Raw genomic sequence first — 15,837 nt, 5'->3', positions numbered from 1 at the left:
AGCTCTATTACAAAGCTGTCATCATCAAGACAGCATGGTACTGGCACAAAAACAGACACATAGATCAATGGAACAGAATAGAGAGCCCAGAAATAGACCCTCAACTTTATGGTCAACTAATCTTCGACAAAGCAGGAAAGAATGTCCCATGGAAAAAAGACAGCCTCTTCAATAAATGGTGTTGGGAAAATTGGACAGCCACATGCAGAAAAATGAAATTGGGCCATTTCCTTACACCACACACAAAAACAGACTCAAAATGGATGAAGGACCTCAATGTGAGAAAGGAATCCATCAAAATCCTTGAGGAGAACACAGGCAGCAACCTCTTCGACCTCACCCGCAGCAAATTCTTCCTAGGAACATCGCCAAAGGCAAGGGAAGCAAGGGCAAAAAGGAACTATTGGGATTTTATCAAGATCAAAAGCTTTTGCACAGCAAAGGAAACAGTTAACAAAACCAAAAGGCAACTGACAGAATGGGAGAAGATATTTGCAAACGACATATCAGATAAAGGGCTAGTGTCCAAAATCTATAAAGAACTTAGCAAACTCAACACCCAAAGAACAAATAATCCAATCAAGAAATGGGCAGAGGACATGAACAGACATTTCTGCAAAGAAGACATCCAGATGGCCAACAGACACATGAAAAAGTGCTCCACATCACTCGGCATCAGGGAAATACAAATCAAAACCACAATGAGATATCACCTCACACCAGTCAGAATGGCTAAAATTAACAAGTCAGGAAATGACAGATGCTGGCGAGGATGCGGAGAAAGGGGAACCCTCCTACACTGTTGGTGGGAATGCAAGCTGGTGCAACCACTCTGGAAAACAGTATGGAGGTTCCTCAAAACGTTGAAAATAGAACTACCCTATGACCCAGCAATTGCACTGCTGGGTATTTACCCTAAAGATACAAACGTAGTGATCCGAAGGGGCACGTGCGCCCGAATGTTTATAGCAGCAATGTCTACAATAGCCAAACTATGGAAAGAACCTAGATGTCCATCAACAGACGAATGGATAAAGAAGATGTGGTATATATACACAATGGAATACTATGCAGCCATCAAAAGAAATGAAATCTTGCCATTTGCGACGGCGTGGATGGAACTAGAGGGTATCATGCTTAGCGAAATAAGTCAATCAGAGAAAGACAACTATCATTTGATCTCCCTGATATGAGGAAATGGAGATGCAACATGGTGGGGGGGTTAAGGGGATAGGAGAAGAATAAATGAAACAAGATGGGATTGGGAGGGAGACAAACCATAAGTGACTCTTAATCTCACAAAACAAACTGAAGGTTGCTGGGGGGAGGGGGGTTGGGAGAGGCAGGTGGGGTTATGGACATTGGGGAGGGTATGTGCTATGGTGAGTGCTGTGCAGTGTGTAAACCTGGCGATTCACAGACCTGTACCCCCTGGGGATAAAAATACACTATATGTTTATTTAAAAAAAATAAATAAAATTAAATTAAATTAAAAAATTAAAATTAAAAAATAAAAACATGGAGAAAACAATTAAAAAAAAAAGATTTGTCCACAGTCATTTCTGGGATTTCCTCCCAACTGTGGACATTCCTTCCAAAAATGTTCAGGCCATGTGCAGCAAATGACAGCTAGGTCAAGAACACTACCTGGAATCAGCTGTCAGAGCATCCTGATTTCAGAGATTTTAAAATGTGCGTCTTAGAATAATGGAAACAATGGTAAGTCTGACCTGATATTTCTGAACATATTATCATGGCTTTAAAACTTATCAGAGAGAAAATCCAGGATCCAGAATTTCCCTTGGCCTTTTTACATGGCACCACCCTGTGTCTATTTCCATAGATTTCTGTTTTGTGATTTGACTCTTGGCAGCCTCTTACCCATCGGGCCCATTTTCCAAAAGAGAAGGATGAGAACTTCAAAGCTGGCCCTAGAAGAGGAGCTCCTGTCAAGGACTCCTTGGTTTTAATCCAGCCAAGTTTGCACTTGGATCCATCCAAAGAGTATCCAGGGCTGAGTACTGAGGTAGGACAGGCCTGCAACAAGTGTTTTCAGATCCAATATTCTCTTTTTGTAATAAACATTTCTAGCCATCCAGGGGCAAACTGTATTTTCCAAAGATGGCCACAAAAATATATGTCCCATAGGGTGCCTGGGTGGCTCAGTCGTTAAGCATCTGCCTTTAGGTGAGGTCATGACCCCAGGGTCCTGGGATTGAGCCCCATATCAGGCTCCCTGCTTAGCTGGAAGCCTGTTTCTCTTTCTTCCCCTCCCCTTGCTTGTATTCCCTCTCTCTGTGTGTCAAATAAATTAATAAAAATCTTTGTCCCACCTTTGTCACCCCCTTATCAAGAGATGAACCTCCTGACCTACCCCTTGAAGCTGTGTGAGTTTACATCTTCTTTGTAATCAACAGAAGGGGACAGAAGTGCAGTTGTGTCTTCTGAGGCTAAGTCAGACAAGGCCACACAACCTCCATCGTGCTTGCTGGAACACCCATGCTGGACCCTGACCTGCCACGTAAGCAGGCTGACGGCTCGAAGGCAGCCATGCTGGGAGCCCCCAAGACTACGAGACTGTGTGGACAGGGAGAGACACCTGGCCTGCCCCCGCCTCCTCAAGCTCCAGCCTCTCTCTGACTCCAGTTGTGAAAAATAAAGTGACTGTTGTAAAACTAAGCCACTGAATTTTGGGATGATTCATTATATGACAATGGTAACTGGCAAACACCTTTTGTTGTTTTGGTGTCCCAACCACCTTATGCTCACAGAGATTCAATTACTCTCTCTCCCTAATCTCTTCTTCTCATCATCCTTAAGTTCTAGAATAGAACATTTAGATAGCTTACCATCTATTGCATAAATAAGAAATAATTCAGCTTAGCCTGAGAAGCTGAAAAAAAGCTAATTCTTTTTAATGGGGGGTGCAAAGGGAGAGAGAGAATCTTAAGCAGGTTCCATGATGGGCACAGAGGCAGACAGGGAGCTCAATTTCACAACCCTGAGATCATGACCTGAGTCAAAGTCAAGTCAGATGCTTAACCAACTGAGCCACCCAGACATCCCAGAAGCTTAAAAAAAAAAAAAAAAGTTAAACCGTGAATTCCTCCTTCCGGTCTCAGTCCTGGCATGAGTGGCTTCTGGGGGTGGGAGAGAGTGAAAGTGTCCTCCTGTCCCATCTGAGCAAGGGGGTGCAGGCCTCAAAACCTGGCAGGACTAGGTTTTGTGGGATATGAATCTTACACAATTTGGGGAATGCTCTTAAAACAACAACAACCAAAATTAGAAAAAAAAAAAAAAGAAAAAGAAAACAAACCAATTTAGGATATCAAATTACAACTTTAAAAAGCAAAAAAGACCACAAATGTGACAAAATCCAGGAAAAATTCAGAAAATGACAACAAATTGCCTGGCACAACTTTTTAATATTCTTTCCTACTTTTGGTTGGGGGTCCTGTGTTCTTTAATTTTATACTATCATTTTCGATATAGTATGAAGGAAATTAATCTAGTCTGGAAGGTCAGGGCCAGAGAATGTTTCCTTCAGGAAGTGACATTAAAAGGAAGAGTGAGAGTTGTGGAGACAACTGTACCTGCGGCAGGAGGGAGCTGAGGGAGGGCAGAAGGGCTGTGGCTCCCGCATGAAAGGGAACTGAACCTCAGTAACCCTAAGATCCACATGGTTTTCTTAGCTCTGGTGGGTCAGAGGATAAGAAACTAAAGAGGAGATGATCAAAATGCAGGGAATCCCTAGTGCTGCCCCTATCGGAACAAAAAGGACCTGCGAGTGCCTGGCCTTTTAAAAAATCAGTTGTCTGATACAGATGTAGTGAAAAGAAGGGCCATCTGCACCCCAATGCTCAGAGCAGCAATGTCCACTTGCCAAACTGTGGAAGGAGCTGAGATTCCCTTCAACAGACAAATGGATAAAGAAGATGTGGTCCATATACACAATGGAATATTCCTCAGCCATCAGAAAGGATGAATACCCAATATTTGCATCAGTATGAATGGAACTGGAGGGGATTATGCTAAGTGAAATAAGTCAAGCAGAGGAAGTCAATTATATGGTTTCACTCACATGTGGAACATAAGGAATAGCACAGAGGACCATAGGGGAAGGGAGGGAAAAGTGAACGGGAAAAATCAGAGAGAGACAAACCATGAGAGACTCTGAACTCCAGGAAACAATCTGAGGGTTTCAGAGGGGAGGGGAGTGGGGAAAGGGGTAGTTGGGTGATGGGCATTAAGGACGGCACGTGTAGTGATGAGCACTGGGTGTTATATGCAACTAATGAATCATTGAACAGTGCATCAAAAACTAATGATGTACTATACAGTGGCTAACTGAACATAATTGAAAAAAGCAATTATGAACATTAAAAAAAATCGGTCACCTTTGTGACACAACATCACTGCCACTCCCCTTGGGGACCTTCTCCTTCCTCAGATCTGCTCCCCCTTTCCCCAGCCACCCAGAGGGCCCAGCCCAGGTCACGGAACACACTGCAGGGTCAGGTGGCCTGGCTGCAGGAGGATCCCAGGGGACATGGGACCACACCTGCTCAGTCGGGCTCCACTCTGCATTTTCTCTTTGGAGGCTGGAGGGCTTAGGCCCTCCCACAACTTGATAAATTCCCCCACTATTCTGGGATAGGTCCTGCTTCCACCCCGAGTCCTGTCCTTATTTCTTTACGATTTTTTAAAGAAAGATTTTACTCATTTATTTATTTGAGAGAGTGCGTGATGGAGGGAGGAGCAGAGGGAGAAGGAGAAGCAGACTCCCATGGAGCAGGAAGCCCCCACCCTGGGCTCAATCTCACCACCCTGAGATCATGACCTGAGCCAAAACCAAGAGTCAGGTGCCCAACCGGCTGAGCCACACAAGCACCCCTCCTCATTTCTTATAAACAGAGAATACATGCATATTGCAAAAGATTCAGACAGTATGAAAAAGCCTAAAGAAAAAAAATTTAGAACTCCTGACATTTCTTTCTAGTTTCCTCATTTTGTGGTCACACAATGTGGTACATATTCTCTCCATTGGGAGAAGTGGTACAAGACTGGAGAGGATTGGGTGAGGTTTTACAAGGCCCAGTACCTAACTTGCCCAATGTTTCCTGGGTCCTGAAATGTATATGCTCAGCTTCGGGTTAGAGTTCAATCTTTATCTGTTAGGTAAAGTATAGTCATTATTTTCTTGATCTTTGCACCTAAGTTTCTTTATTTGGAGTGTGGTGATAGTAGTGTCTCCATTTCATATGGTTGCTCTGAGGAGGAAGAAAAGAGCTTGGACTGCCCAGGCGCAAGGACTGTCTGGGACTGAGGAGGTGTGTTTGCGGTCTCCCAGAGACATTCTGGTGATTCTTTCTTGCGTTTCCCATAGATCTTGCTGTATGTCATCGGAAATTCACGATGATTATGTGATCATTGTAGACAATCTCTTCATCAGCTAAAGAGTGCTGAGTCCCCCCAATGCTTTTGACATCGACATTAAAATTATGACAATTGTTTACTTTTTGACTGCAACTGCCTGGTATTCTTTGCCCATCTTTTCCCATTCAACCAGAATCCCATTGCTCTGGCATGTCCCTTGAAATAGTAAAATGTCATGTTTTTTAATCCAACCCAAGGTCATTATCAACTTCAGAAGCCAAACAGGACCCATTCATTTCCCCAGTAAAATTAGTTGTATGCTTCTTCCCATCTCCTTCCTCCTAACTTTTACTAGAATGGTCTACAATTTGGGACAAAGCATAGTCATCACATTATTTATTACTTTATTTTTACATTATACATCTTTCTTTCAATGGCTAGCATTTGTATCATTTTATACCCATCGTTAGCACAATTACTTAGTACTAAGTTTGTATAGAAGAGGAGCTACTGCTCGCAAGTGTCTTCCCCGTTGATCAGTTCTTTGCTTTGATTGGTCTTGTAGACTGCTATGAACATTTTTGTTGTTTTCCAGATAGACTATGTGGGTAATATACATGCTTTCGCCTTTGAGTATCCGTTTGGGTAGACAGGAAGTTTCTGCTACTTTAGGTGACCTAATTTTCCTGCCTCACCAATGTCCTTGAAATAAAGAACAGCATCCTACTGTTGTTTTTCAGGTTTTATCTTTTTTCCTCTCCTCTGAACACAGGGAGTCCCACCAACCTGCAAGTTGAGATCTCCTTTAGTTTAGGGAATGTTTGTTTCTTCTTGTTTCCTAAAATATTGCTCACTTAACATGTGTCCTGACTGACAACACTTAAGCCTTTGTTATTTAGAGCAGTATCAGGCTCACAGCAAAACTAAGGGGGAGGCACACAAATTCCCCTATGTCCCCCCCAACACACGCCTCCCCCATGACCAACGCCCCCCACCGGTGGCACACTTGTTGACTGATGATGTTAGGGTACGGAGTCGACCACCCCTCAATTAGAGAACACTCTCGATAATGCAAGTCACACAGCGAGGTTTATCTCCAGGTAGCTGGGGTCCAAGTATCCGCCCCGCGCAGCGGGTTTCAACAAGGACCCCGAGCTCTCAAAGCTAAGGGTTTATATAGCATTTTCAAGGCACTTCTTCATAGCTACATACATATCTTGTGCCCCACTTTGACAGTTTAACTTTAACTTTCTGCCACTCAGAGTCACCCTGGCGCCATCCTGGCGGTTAAGTGAGTTTAGGTTTAGAAGAATTTTCTCCTTAATTACATTTCCTTCTGCCTCAGCCTCCTACAGTTTTATGGTGGGGAGGGCGACCTTTGGCCTAAAGGTACTGAGCCATTTGTCTCTGGAAATTGGGCCATTGAAGAGATAGTCCTTTTTGTTGTAAATCACCAGGACATTTGCAAACCAAGGGAGACTCCTGTCTTGCAGATTTGTGATCTCTGCAAGTTAACTATTTGTTTTTCTTTAACATCTGGTCCCTGTGGCACCACCACCTAACCGCCCTGGTAGTATATGATTTAGTTGTTCCTTAGGTGTTAGCTACTTTCTCTTATCTCAAGTCACGTGCACGTGTGGGCTGGTTAGGGACGCTCAGTAAAATGGCTTCCCAGCCTTCAGGATGGCCATTCTTATGCTAACCCACTCTTACAGTGCAAGGTGCCGGCTTTTGCTTTGCCAAGATGGCTGTACTTATGTCAGGGCTAGACTCGAGGTGGGTACAGCCTTGTTTTTCTTGGCCTCCACACCTGGAGCTGGTTTCTGGGACTTGTTTTTAAGTCCCCTGCGGGAAGGGGAGCAGGGACAGTAAAATAGGTCCTTACAATGACATTACATGACCTCCTTCCAGCCGAAGTCCAAAGTTTACAGCTTCGCTCTTGGTGTGTTACATTGTATGGGCTGCCTGTTAATATCTTCATTCCATCGACTGACAGTACTCTGGATTTCTACTGCGTGATCTCTCTACCTCCTTCATTCTCTCCGGTCACTTTCCTTGCTTGGTGCTTGTTGTAATCTAGGAGGTTCTCTTAAGCCTGCTCTTGACACCCACGGTACTTACTTCCAGTGTGGGTGGTGCTCTTCGCTGTCCTAGTGGGGCTCTGAGCTAATGGCGAGATCTGTCTCCTTAAAGCCCTTCTTCGGTGCTCCTACCTGCTTCTCGTCTTTCCCCTCACTCCAGAGTCCATGGTTTTCTTATTCCCTGAGCAAACCCTGCTTCCATGTGTTGGAATAAATCTTCCAGAGCTCACTCTTTATCATTTACATCCAAGGTTCCTTTCTTTTCTTTTTTTTTTTTTTTTTTTGGACAGACCTCATGTTATCACTTCCTGTTTACTTAATTAGAGGCAATTCTTCTGTTCTTTGGCTCTCAGACAAGCATTGGGCCGCACACCAGCTCACCCTGCTCTGTTTACCTGGATTTTGTCTATTCGCCACCTTGGAATTGGTCCTAGACAACAAGAGGCTGTACATTGATCAGTCTGTCCTCAGTGACCCGTGGAGGGTGGGGGTGGGGGCTGGGGGTAATAGCCGTCCTCCCTAGGGTTTTTCTAAGGGCTCTTTATAATTATTGAAAACCCAACCCAGAGGTCATCTCCCTTCATTTAAAAGGAGTATCCATGCCAGTGCATCAGCTGGGAATGCCTACGGAGAGGAGCAGAACCCATAAGGGGCGGGGAACCCCTTCAGTTCCGGACATGGGTTCACATCTCTGCATCAGGGAGAGCTGAGCACTTTGGGGAAAAGCCTGCACACAGACTCCCTCCAGTCTGTTGGTGAGGAGATTCCTTTGCGGACCTGTCCTTCCAGGGCCCTCAGTGTTGCTTTGCCTACTAGGTGGTTTCAACTTTCTGCCAGGCTGCCTTTACCTGGAGGTAACATGAACTCCATACTCAAGCAGAGTCAGATACAAAGGAGGAGGGCCAGGGGAGCTGAGGCCACACGGTTTCTCCTTTACGGAGATTGCTGTGGCCTTAAATCCACTGGATCTTTCTCTTTTTCCTCTGCTCTGACCGATTTCTGTGGCCTTAAATCCACTGGATGTTTCTCTTTTTCCTCTGCTCTGACCATACCCCACATCCTTTTCCTCAGAATCATATTTTATTTTTTTTTAACTTTATTTATTTATTTGACAGACAGAGATCACAAGCAGGCAGAGAGACAGGCAGAGAGAGGGGGGAAGCAGGCTTCTTGCTGAGCAGAGAGCCCGATGTGGGGCTCGATCCCAGAACCCTGGGATCATGACCTGAGCCAAAGGCAGAGGCTTTAACCCACTGAGCCACCCAGGTGCCCCTCAGAATCCTATTTTAAATAGAATCCCTTCACCTCCAGCTCTTCCGCCCCTCTGAGGTAGGTCAAGGGTCAATGTCTGTTAGTTTGGCTCAAATTCTGATGCCATCACTAATTTTACCATAGAGAAAATGTTTATTCTCCTAATTTTTTTTCCTATTCATTTTGTCTGTGTGGGGTAGAAAGTATGGAATTTTTTTTTCTCTGCAATAAACTAAAACTCACAGAAAACATCCCTTCCCATTTCTCTATCCTCTACCTTCGTCTGTTTCACTTAGCAGCTCTGAGGACCCAAGTAACTGGGAAGCTATCCTTCCCTTGGATGTTTCTGCTTATAATAGGCTTGCCAGAAACTTGATAACTGAGTACAACTTTGGCTCAGGACAGCCTGGGGCCCAGAAGTGTTAATTCAGCACCAGCAGTCGCATAATCTAGGAAAAAGCACAGAACTGAGAAGTGTGAACATGTAGCTGATTCTGCTGAGAAAAGCAGAAATATGTTTGCTGTGGAGTGGGGGTGGGGGAGGATGCAGCCTGGGCCACTCAGCCTCCCAGAGACAAATGCGCTAACAAGGAGTGAAACGTGACCGCCATCAGGTACCAATAAATAGTGGCGGGAGTGCCTCCTCAAAGCCCTGTTCCCAGTGAGCCCTCTCCCCAGGAATCATAAACCCCGTGTTTCAGATAGGGAATTGGTCAGGTGCCGACGGTCACTGCAGCAGCTAAGGGAGGGGGCGAGGACAGCCAGGAAGGCTGCTGTCTTCTCCACCCGATGGCTGGTTAAACAAGGTCAGGGAGATCCCTGTGGGCAACCATACACAAGTGTCCTCATCCAGCAGCAGGATGGCAATGGGTGAGAGAGGGAGAAACCTGGGGAAAAATCTGCAGGACCCCTGGTCTGCCTGTGGACTGGGGGGACGAGGACAGTGACATGCACTCAAGCCACAGAACGACGGACACCTTCAAGATGGCTCCCTGTGACAAGAGCTACTGACTGGGAGGGCATGTGCATGGGAGGCCACGGGAAGGCCACGGATTCCCTGAACATCACCAGAGACTTACAAAATAAGGAGACTGAGTAGGAATAAAAAAGTAGGCGGCTGGCTGTAGTGCCAGTAGGCGCGGAGATGGGCTGCGGGAACTCTGGAGCAGAGGAGATATGTAGGACTGTCTAGGGGCCGCATGGACACAGTGGAAGATGCAGCCGGACTATACCCCAGTATGCACTCGGGGCAGACCTGCCCAGGCCCTATCCCCAACCCCAGACTCTTCCAGGGCCAAGAAGTGCACGGGACAACACTGCTCCCTGCTCCCTGCCGTCCCTCCTGACCACTGCTCAGCCCCTCTCCTCGGAGGCTCCTGCTGCCCTGTCGTGTCCGCTGCCCCCTCCTGGGTCCCTCCTGTTGTTCACTAAGGATGGTGTTTCCTAGTTCACACTACCTTCTCCAACATCTGTGTCTGGTTTCATCACACGGACTTTGACTTGACCTGTGACTTAACCTGTGATGGCTTCATCTTTCAATTTCAGAAGCATCCCTCTGGGGCTCAAATACTCCTCCCACCACCCCACAGGTTGGAGTCCTGCCTCCAGGAAACCTTTAATTCACTAACCGCCCCCTGAAGCCCCTGTCTTCATTTCCCTTTGTATGCAGATTAAACCTCTTAGCCCGCAGCCCATCCTTGGGGCTTCTCTAGTGCAGGCCCTGCCTCTCTCCCTTCCTGGCGCTCCTCTGTAAAACCCCAAATGGGCACCAGCAGCTTCTTCCTAGCTGCTCAACACCGAGGATGGGAAGACAGGGGTAAGTATGCGTGCATGTCCCCCACCCCGTGAGCCACCTGAGGGCCCAGGGACACATCTTGAAGGTGTCCTACTCTGGACCCTCAGTCGGGTTCTGCTCTGAACCAACCCCTAGCTCGACACTGCCTTCCCATTCTGCTATTTCTTGAACCAACTTGCTTTTCCATGCAGTGATGAATGACTTGATACCTCTGGGAGCATTCTCCGCCCACATCCAGCTGATCAGTCTCCCTTCATTTCCATCAAGACAGTCCAAGTCCGTCATCCCACCACTAATTTAGCATTCCTCATCCTCTACTCCTTCCTCTCCCTCTTCTTTGAGCCCCATGATGCTGCGGGACTGTCCCTCTTCCTGTCAGAGGCTCTGGCCCTCCTCTGTTTTCAGGGACTGGGGCCCCTTCAGCACCACCTTTCTCTACTTTGTTCCCATCAACACACTTACGCTCAGTCTCCTGCCGACCCCACAGCCCTCTCCAGGTATCAAGCCCTTTCTCCACACTCCCATAGAACAAACTTCTTCCTCTGGCCAGTCCCCCGCTATCCACCCACCCACCCCGGGTCTGCCTTCCACTCCCCTCCCACCCCGTCCTGAAACTGCTCCCCTCACAGTTACCAAAAACCTCCAGCTACGAAATCTGATGGACAGACAGTTTTGCCCTCATTTTACCAAAATTCTCATAAGCACTTGGCAGCGTTCACTGTCTTAAAGCGGCTTCTTCTCAACTCCTGAGCCTCTTCAACGCGGTCTTCTCCTCCTCCTAAACCCGGAGCCCCTGGCTTCCTCAGGACCCCATCCCGAACCCTCTCCTCTTTTTTTTTTTCCCTGCCTGAACTCTTTGGGCAAACTGTCATACTTTCTTTATGCAGATGACTCACAAATTTCTGTCTCGACACACCCAGAATGACCTTGATTCTGTCCCCTGCCCAAGCTTCTCCACCCTGACCCAGGCTTCCCCTCCATCCACAATTTGGACAACTTAAGACACAAACCAAAAAGTCATCCTTGAGTCCTCTTTTCCCTCACCTCCCCCCACACTCAGCCCATCAGAGGGCCTGTCAATGCCGCCACCAGCACCTCTCTCAAATGCATCCACATCTTTCCACGTTCTCTACCACCATGGCTCAGCCCTCCACCATCTCCCAGGTGGCAGCCTCCCTCATCTCCCAGTCCCTCTCCTATCCCCTTCCAGTCCGCACTGCACACACCATCAGCCCCTGGCCATACCTTATGAGATGCCATCTGGCTCCCGCCCACCTCTCCAGCGTCCTCTTCCCTTGCCTCCTAGAGCCTAATCACACTGGCCTTCTTCCATTTCTAGACCATGCTCTGGCAAATTAAAGATGATTACAAATACTTTGTTTATCCCTCTGCCACCCCAATCGAGAAATAGAGTTTAATTCTCCTCTCCTTGATGTGGGATAATCTGCCAAGATTTCTCCTCAGAACCTTGACACATGCTACTACTGGAATACCCAGAATATTCTTCCCACCCTCCTACCTGGTACTTCATCCTTATTTTTCAGTGTACCTGCTCTTCAGAGAGGGCCGGCCCTTCTAGACCACCTTAGCAAAAAGTAAAACCTCTCAAGGTGAGACCTTTGTCAATCTTTTATTTCCTTCTTAACATGACATAAACGAAACATGTAAATAGGCATCATAATTAAATTGGTTACAGGTGGCTGGCCACCTCCTTGCATAAAGTAAGTTTTACTGGAACACAGCCATGCCCATTATCTGTTGTTCATTACTGCTTCTGAAACTAAAGAGCTGAGCAGATGCTACAAAGACCATGTGGCCCACAAAGCCTGAGATATTTGCCATTTAGCCCTTTAACCCCGTGGAGAGCAAGACCTATGGCTCTCTCATCCCCAGATCTCCAATACCTCAGACAGATAATTTGTCCAAAAACCAGAAGGGCTCTGAGGCTCAGCTATAAGCCATTCTTTAATGGCAGGCTCTTTTAGGACAGGGCTAGACCAGGGCTGGGTCTCTTCCCTTCTGAGGTCCCTGGTCTAAGGAGTCCTAGATGACAGCTTTGGAGGAGATGCACCAGGACTCAGAAGTTCAAGTCCAAGAAGACCAGGCCATTTTTTCTCAGCCTTCTGCTCAATTTCAGAAGAGGGCAGGAAGCTGGTTAGGACCCTCTGCCACCTTTCAGGAGTATATTTCTTTTGCCAACACCCAAGCGAGGATGTGACGATTTTCAGGGAGAAAAGGTCCTCTGCTTCTCTCCCCTCTGCAGCAAACATATGCTGGGCTAGACCCCCGAGAACAGCCATGTACGAGTGTGGGCAGAGATGCTCCCCTGGATCAGAGGCTCTTCCCCGTCAAGGAGATGGCTCCAATGACAAGCTAGACCCCACACATGCCACTTTCCAGTTAAACTGCACATGGGGGTTGTGGGGAGGCGTCAGCTTGTATGTGGGCACAGACTGTACATTCACAGGTCCGCTATGCTGTGTGTGTGCAAACGGACAGAGAGGAGGCCAGCTCTGGGAATTTGCCAGGGCCCCAGGATGAGCTGCAGATTTTTGCTCTGGATGCTGAGAGTTGCTGGGGGGGCCCTCTGCTCAAACATACTGCACATACTTCTTTTAATCTGTTATCATCTATCAGGCCCAGGCCTGGAAGAGAAAACCTCCCCCATTCCCTCCTCCCTTCCTTTGTACCAAGATCCTCATCTCAGGTTCCGTGGGTCCACAGAGGGCTGCTTCTAGCGAGGTAGGGAGATCTTCCGTGCTGTAAGAGAACCAGGTTCCACCAGTTCTAAATCCTGGAGGGCCTCCAGCAGCTGCTCCTTTGCAGCTCCAATGAAGGTGTTCTCCAGGAAGGCAGGCAGGCCTCCCACACCATCCCGTAGGGTATACAGGGGCACTCGCACCAGGCCTAGCACCTGTGAAAGGAAGGAGACAGGTGACGAGATAAGTAGCTCATCCTAGATCGATCTTTCCAGATCAGGTCTCATCCCTTATTAGTCCAGCAGAACGAGGCCTGAGGACTTATTTCTTATACCTAGTGGGCCCAGCTCTCTGCAGACAAATGACCATGCCATCCAGCTTCATAAATACTAATCTCTCCTACATCACTAAACCTACAGTGCCTCTGCCTCCAGGATGTATGTTTGGCCCTTCACCAATAGTTCTCAAAAATATTCCAGACCAGCCATATCAGCACCATTTAGAAACTTTTGAAAAATGCAGATTCTCAGGTCCTTCCCTCCTTCCTTCCCCCACTGAACCAGAAATTCTGGGAGTGGGGTCAGTAATAAGGTTCCCAGCTAATTCTGATACCTGTCAAAGTTTGAAAACCATCTCCATTAACAATCGACTCCCCGACTCTCCTAGCTTAACAACAAAGGTTCCCCACAACCTATCAGGCCACATCTACCCAAGAAAATCAGGGGCCTGGAATGCAACGCTTGGGGGGGGGGGGGGGGATGGAAAGCCTGGCGGGGGGGGGGGATTTGGTTGGGGGGTATATTCTAGAAAAACAACTGCAGAGGCCAGTTAACGGAGGGGGGTGGGCGGGAGGGGGGAGAGGGGACGGACTACACTGGCTGTGGCTTGTCAACCAGATGAAAGAAGCCCAAGATCCTAACTACCTTAGGAAAGTGGGGGATCGGCTGTGGGGGGGGTGGTGGGCAGGGAGGCCATGGGGGTGGGGTTCCCGGGACGGGCCCCACCTCCAGCCCGTGGTCCTTGGCGCGAGGGGCGCCCATCTCCACAGCGACCAGCTGCTGGAGCGTCAGGCGCTTGGCGTAGAAGTGGGCCACGATGCGCGCCCCGGGCCCCGCGTGCGAGCTGCGGTAGTCGGCGCGCTCCACGCGGAAGCCCGCCACGGCCTCGCCCAGCTCCTCGGTCAGCTCGCGGTTCAGCCCGGCCTCCAGACCGCCGTCCTGCATGTTGACGAAGCCGCCGGGGAAGCCGAGGCGCCCATCAAAGCGCATCTGCATCTGCGGGAAGGGACAGCGGGGTCGCCCGGGCGCCCGTCCGGCGTCCCAGAGGGAGGAGGAGGGGGGCGGGGTAGGGGTAGGGGCGGGGGTAGGGGCGGGGCGCCCCTTCTCACCAGGACCGCGTAACGGAGAGGGATGCGACCGAAAAGCATCCCCGGGTCCGGCGCGTATAACAGCGCGTGGCACGCGTGGCGCCAGCCAGACCCCAGCATTAGGGCCTCCTCCAGCTCCAGCTTGCGGATCCCGGCCATGGCCCCACGCCTGTCCCCGCCGCAGTCCCGAGGGCCCAAGGGGCTAGGCGGACCCGGCGCCAGCCAATCGAGGCGGGGCTTGCAGGCCCGGGGAGCCAGCGACGGCCGCGGGACTCGGGGGAACTGAAAGCCTCGTCCGGGTTGGGCCCCGGGCGGGGCGGGGCGAAGGCGGCGTGGCCCGGGATCCGGGCGCGGAGCGAGGCAGGGAAGTCACGCTTCCGTCACAGTGCCCGGCCTTCTGGGCTCCGGCAGCCGGCGGTTGGCGGGGCGGGCTTCCGGGGCAGGCTCTCCCTGGGGCCGAGGCCTGCGGGTGGAGGCAGCGCGGGAGGGTCAGGGAGCCGCAGCTGGTTTGGTTCCGGTGGCACACGGAGCCCGGGGCTGGAGCCGGGGCTAGGAAGGACTGAGGCCGAGCTGGCTTCGGAGACCTGGCCTGTCCTTGGGCAGTGGCGATGGAAAGGAGCGATAGGTGAAACAGCTGCCCTGCGGGGCGGAGTTGGGGGCGGGGGACCCAGTGGCTGGTTGAATGTCGGGGGAGAGTTGTGCTAGGGTGAGGTCAGAGTTTATGGCCAGGGTGCATGGCGGCATTTTTTTTGAGATGGGGGGATCATAGGACAGGGGTGGTCAATAAGTGTTTTCTAGAGAGAAATTGGGGGTGGCGATAGGCAGCGAATAGGACAGGTAGCATAGGATAGGACTCATGCGATTTTCAGGGGAAGGGTAAATGTGGAAAGCTGTGGGTGTGAGCTGTGCTCGCGGGGAGGATCAGAGGTGGAAGTGCCTAAGGCCTTCCGGACCTTGCTCATACACACCAGACCCCGGAGCTGTGAAGGAAGGTGGAGGCTACTAGTGCCGGATGCTGAGGAACAGGCATTCGGAATCCCTCACCCAAGTCTAGGTCCCCTGCAGACAGCCCCTACACCAAGAGTCACTATTTATTACACAAAGGAAGGGAGGGTGCAGCTCCTTAAGAGGGCCTGCGCTTAAAGTCCTAACTTGTAAGAGATAGCGTGTGATAGGAAAGAGCCCACAAACCCGTCCAGACACAGGCTTGTGACCTTAACGAGTCATTTAACTCTCTCAGATCCCCAGCGCTCATCTCTTAAGATGATA

At 49.3% G+C, this 15,837-nt stretch overlaps 1 protein-coding gene across 1 annotated transcript; it reads right to left on the bottom strand.

Annotated features, from left to right (window-relative positions):
- Positions 1-12,117: 12,117 nt before the first annotated feature.
- Positions 12,118-14,752, bottom strand: LOC111155082 (nudix hydrolase 16). The gene is made up of 3 exons (XM_022515127.1): positions 14,590-14,752; positions 14,207-14,476; positions 12,118-13,417 (listed from the first exon to the last, which is right to left on the bottom strand). The coding sequence occupies exons 1-3, from the start codon at positions 14,725-14,727 to the stop codon at positions 13,238-13,240; spliced, it is 588 nt and encodes a 195-aa protein (XP_022370835.1). The 5' UTR covers positions 14,728-14,752; the 3' UTR covers positions 12,118-13,237.
- Between the last annotated feature and the right edge of the window lie 1,085 nt (positions 14,753-15,837).

This window comes from Enhydra lutris, unplaced genomic scaffold, assembly GCF_002288905.1.
Source record: "Enhydra lutris kenyoni isolate GAN:26980312 unplaced genomic scaffold, ASM228890v2 scaffoldscaffold39, whole genome shotgun sequence".
NCBI lineage: Eukaryota > Metazoa > Chordata > Mammalia > Carnivora > Mustelidae > Enhydra > Enhydra lutris.
The sequence above is the reverse complement of the archived record's forward strand: the minus strand, read 5'-3'. Positions and strand labels throughout refer to the sequence as shown.

Bases quoted from the DNA above. Each gene is read 5' to 3' on its own strand.
- LOC111155082 (XM_022515127.1), bottom strand. From the start codon at position 14,727: ATGGCCGGGATCCGCAAGCTGGAGCTGGAGGAGGCCCTAATGCTGGGG. The intron at 14,477-14,589 runs GTGAGAAGGGGC...CCCTTCCCGCAG, and splicing joins CTCTCCGTTACGCGGTCCTG to ATGCAGATGCGCTTTGATGG. The intron at 13,418-14,206 runs GTGGGGCCCGTC...TTCCTTTCACAG, and splicing joins CCAAGGACCACGGGCTGGAG to GTGCTAGGCCTGGTGCGAGT.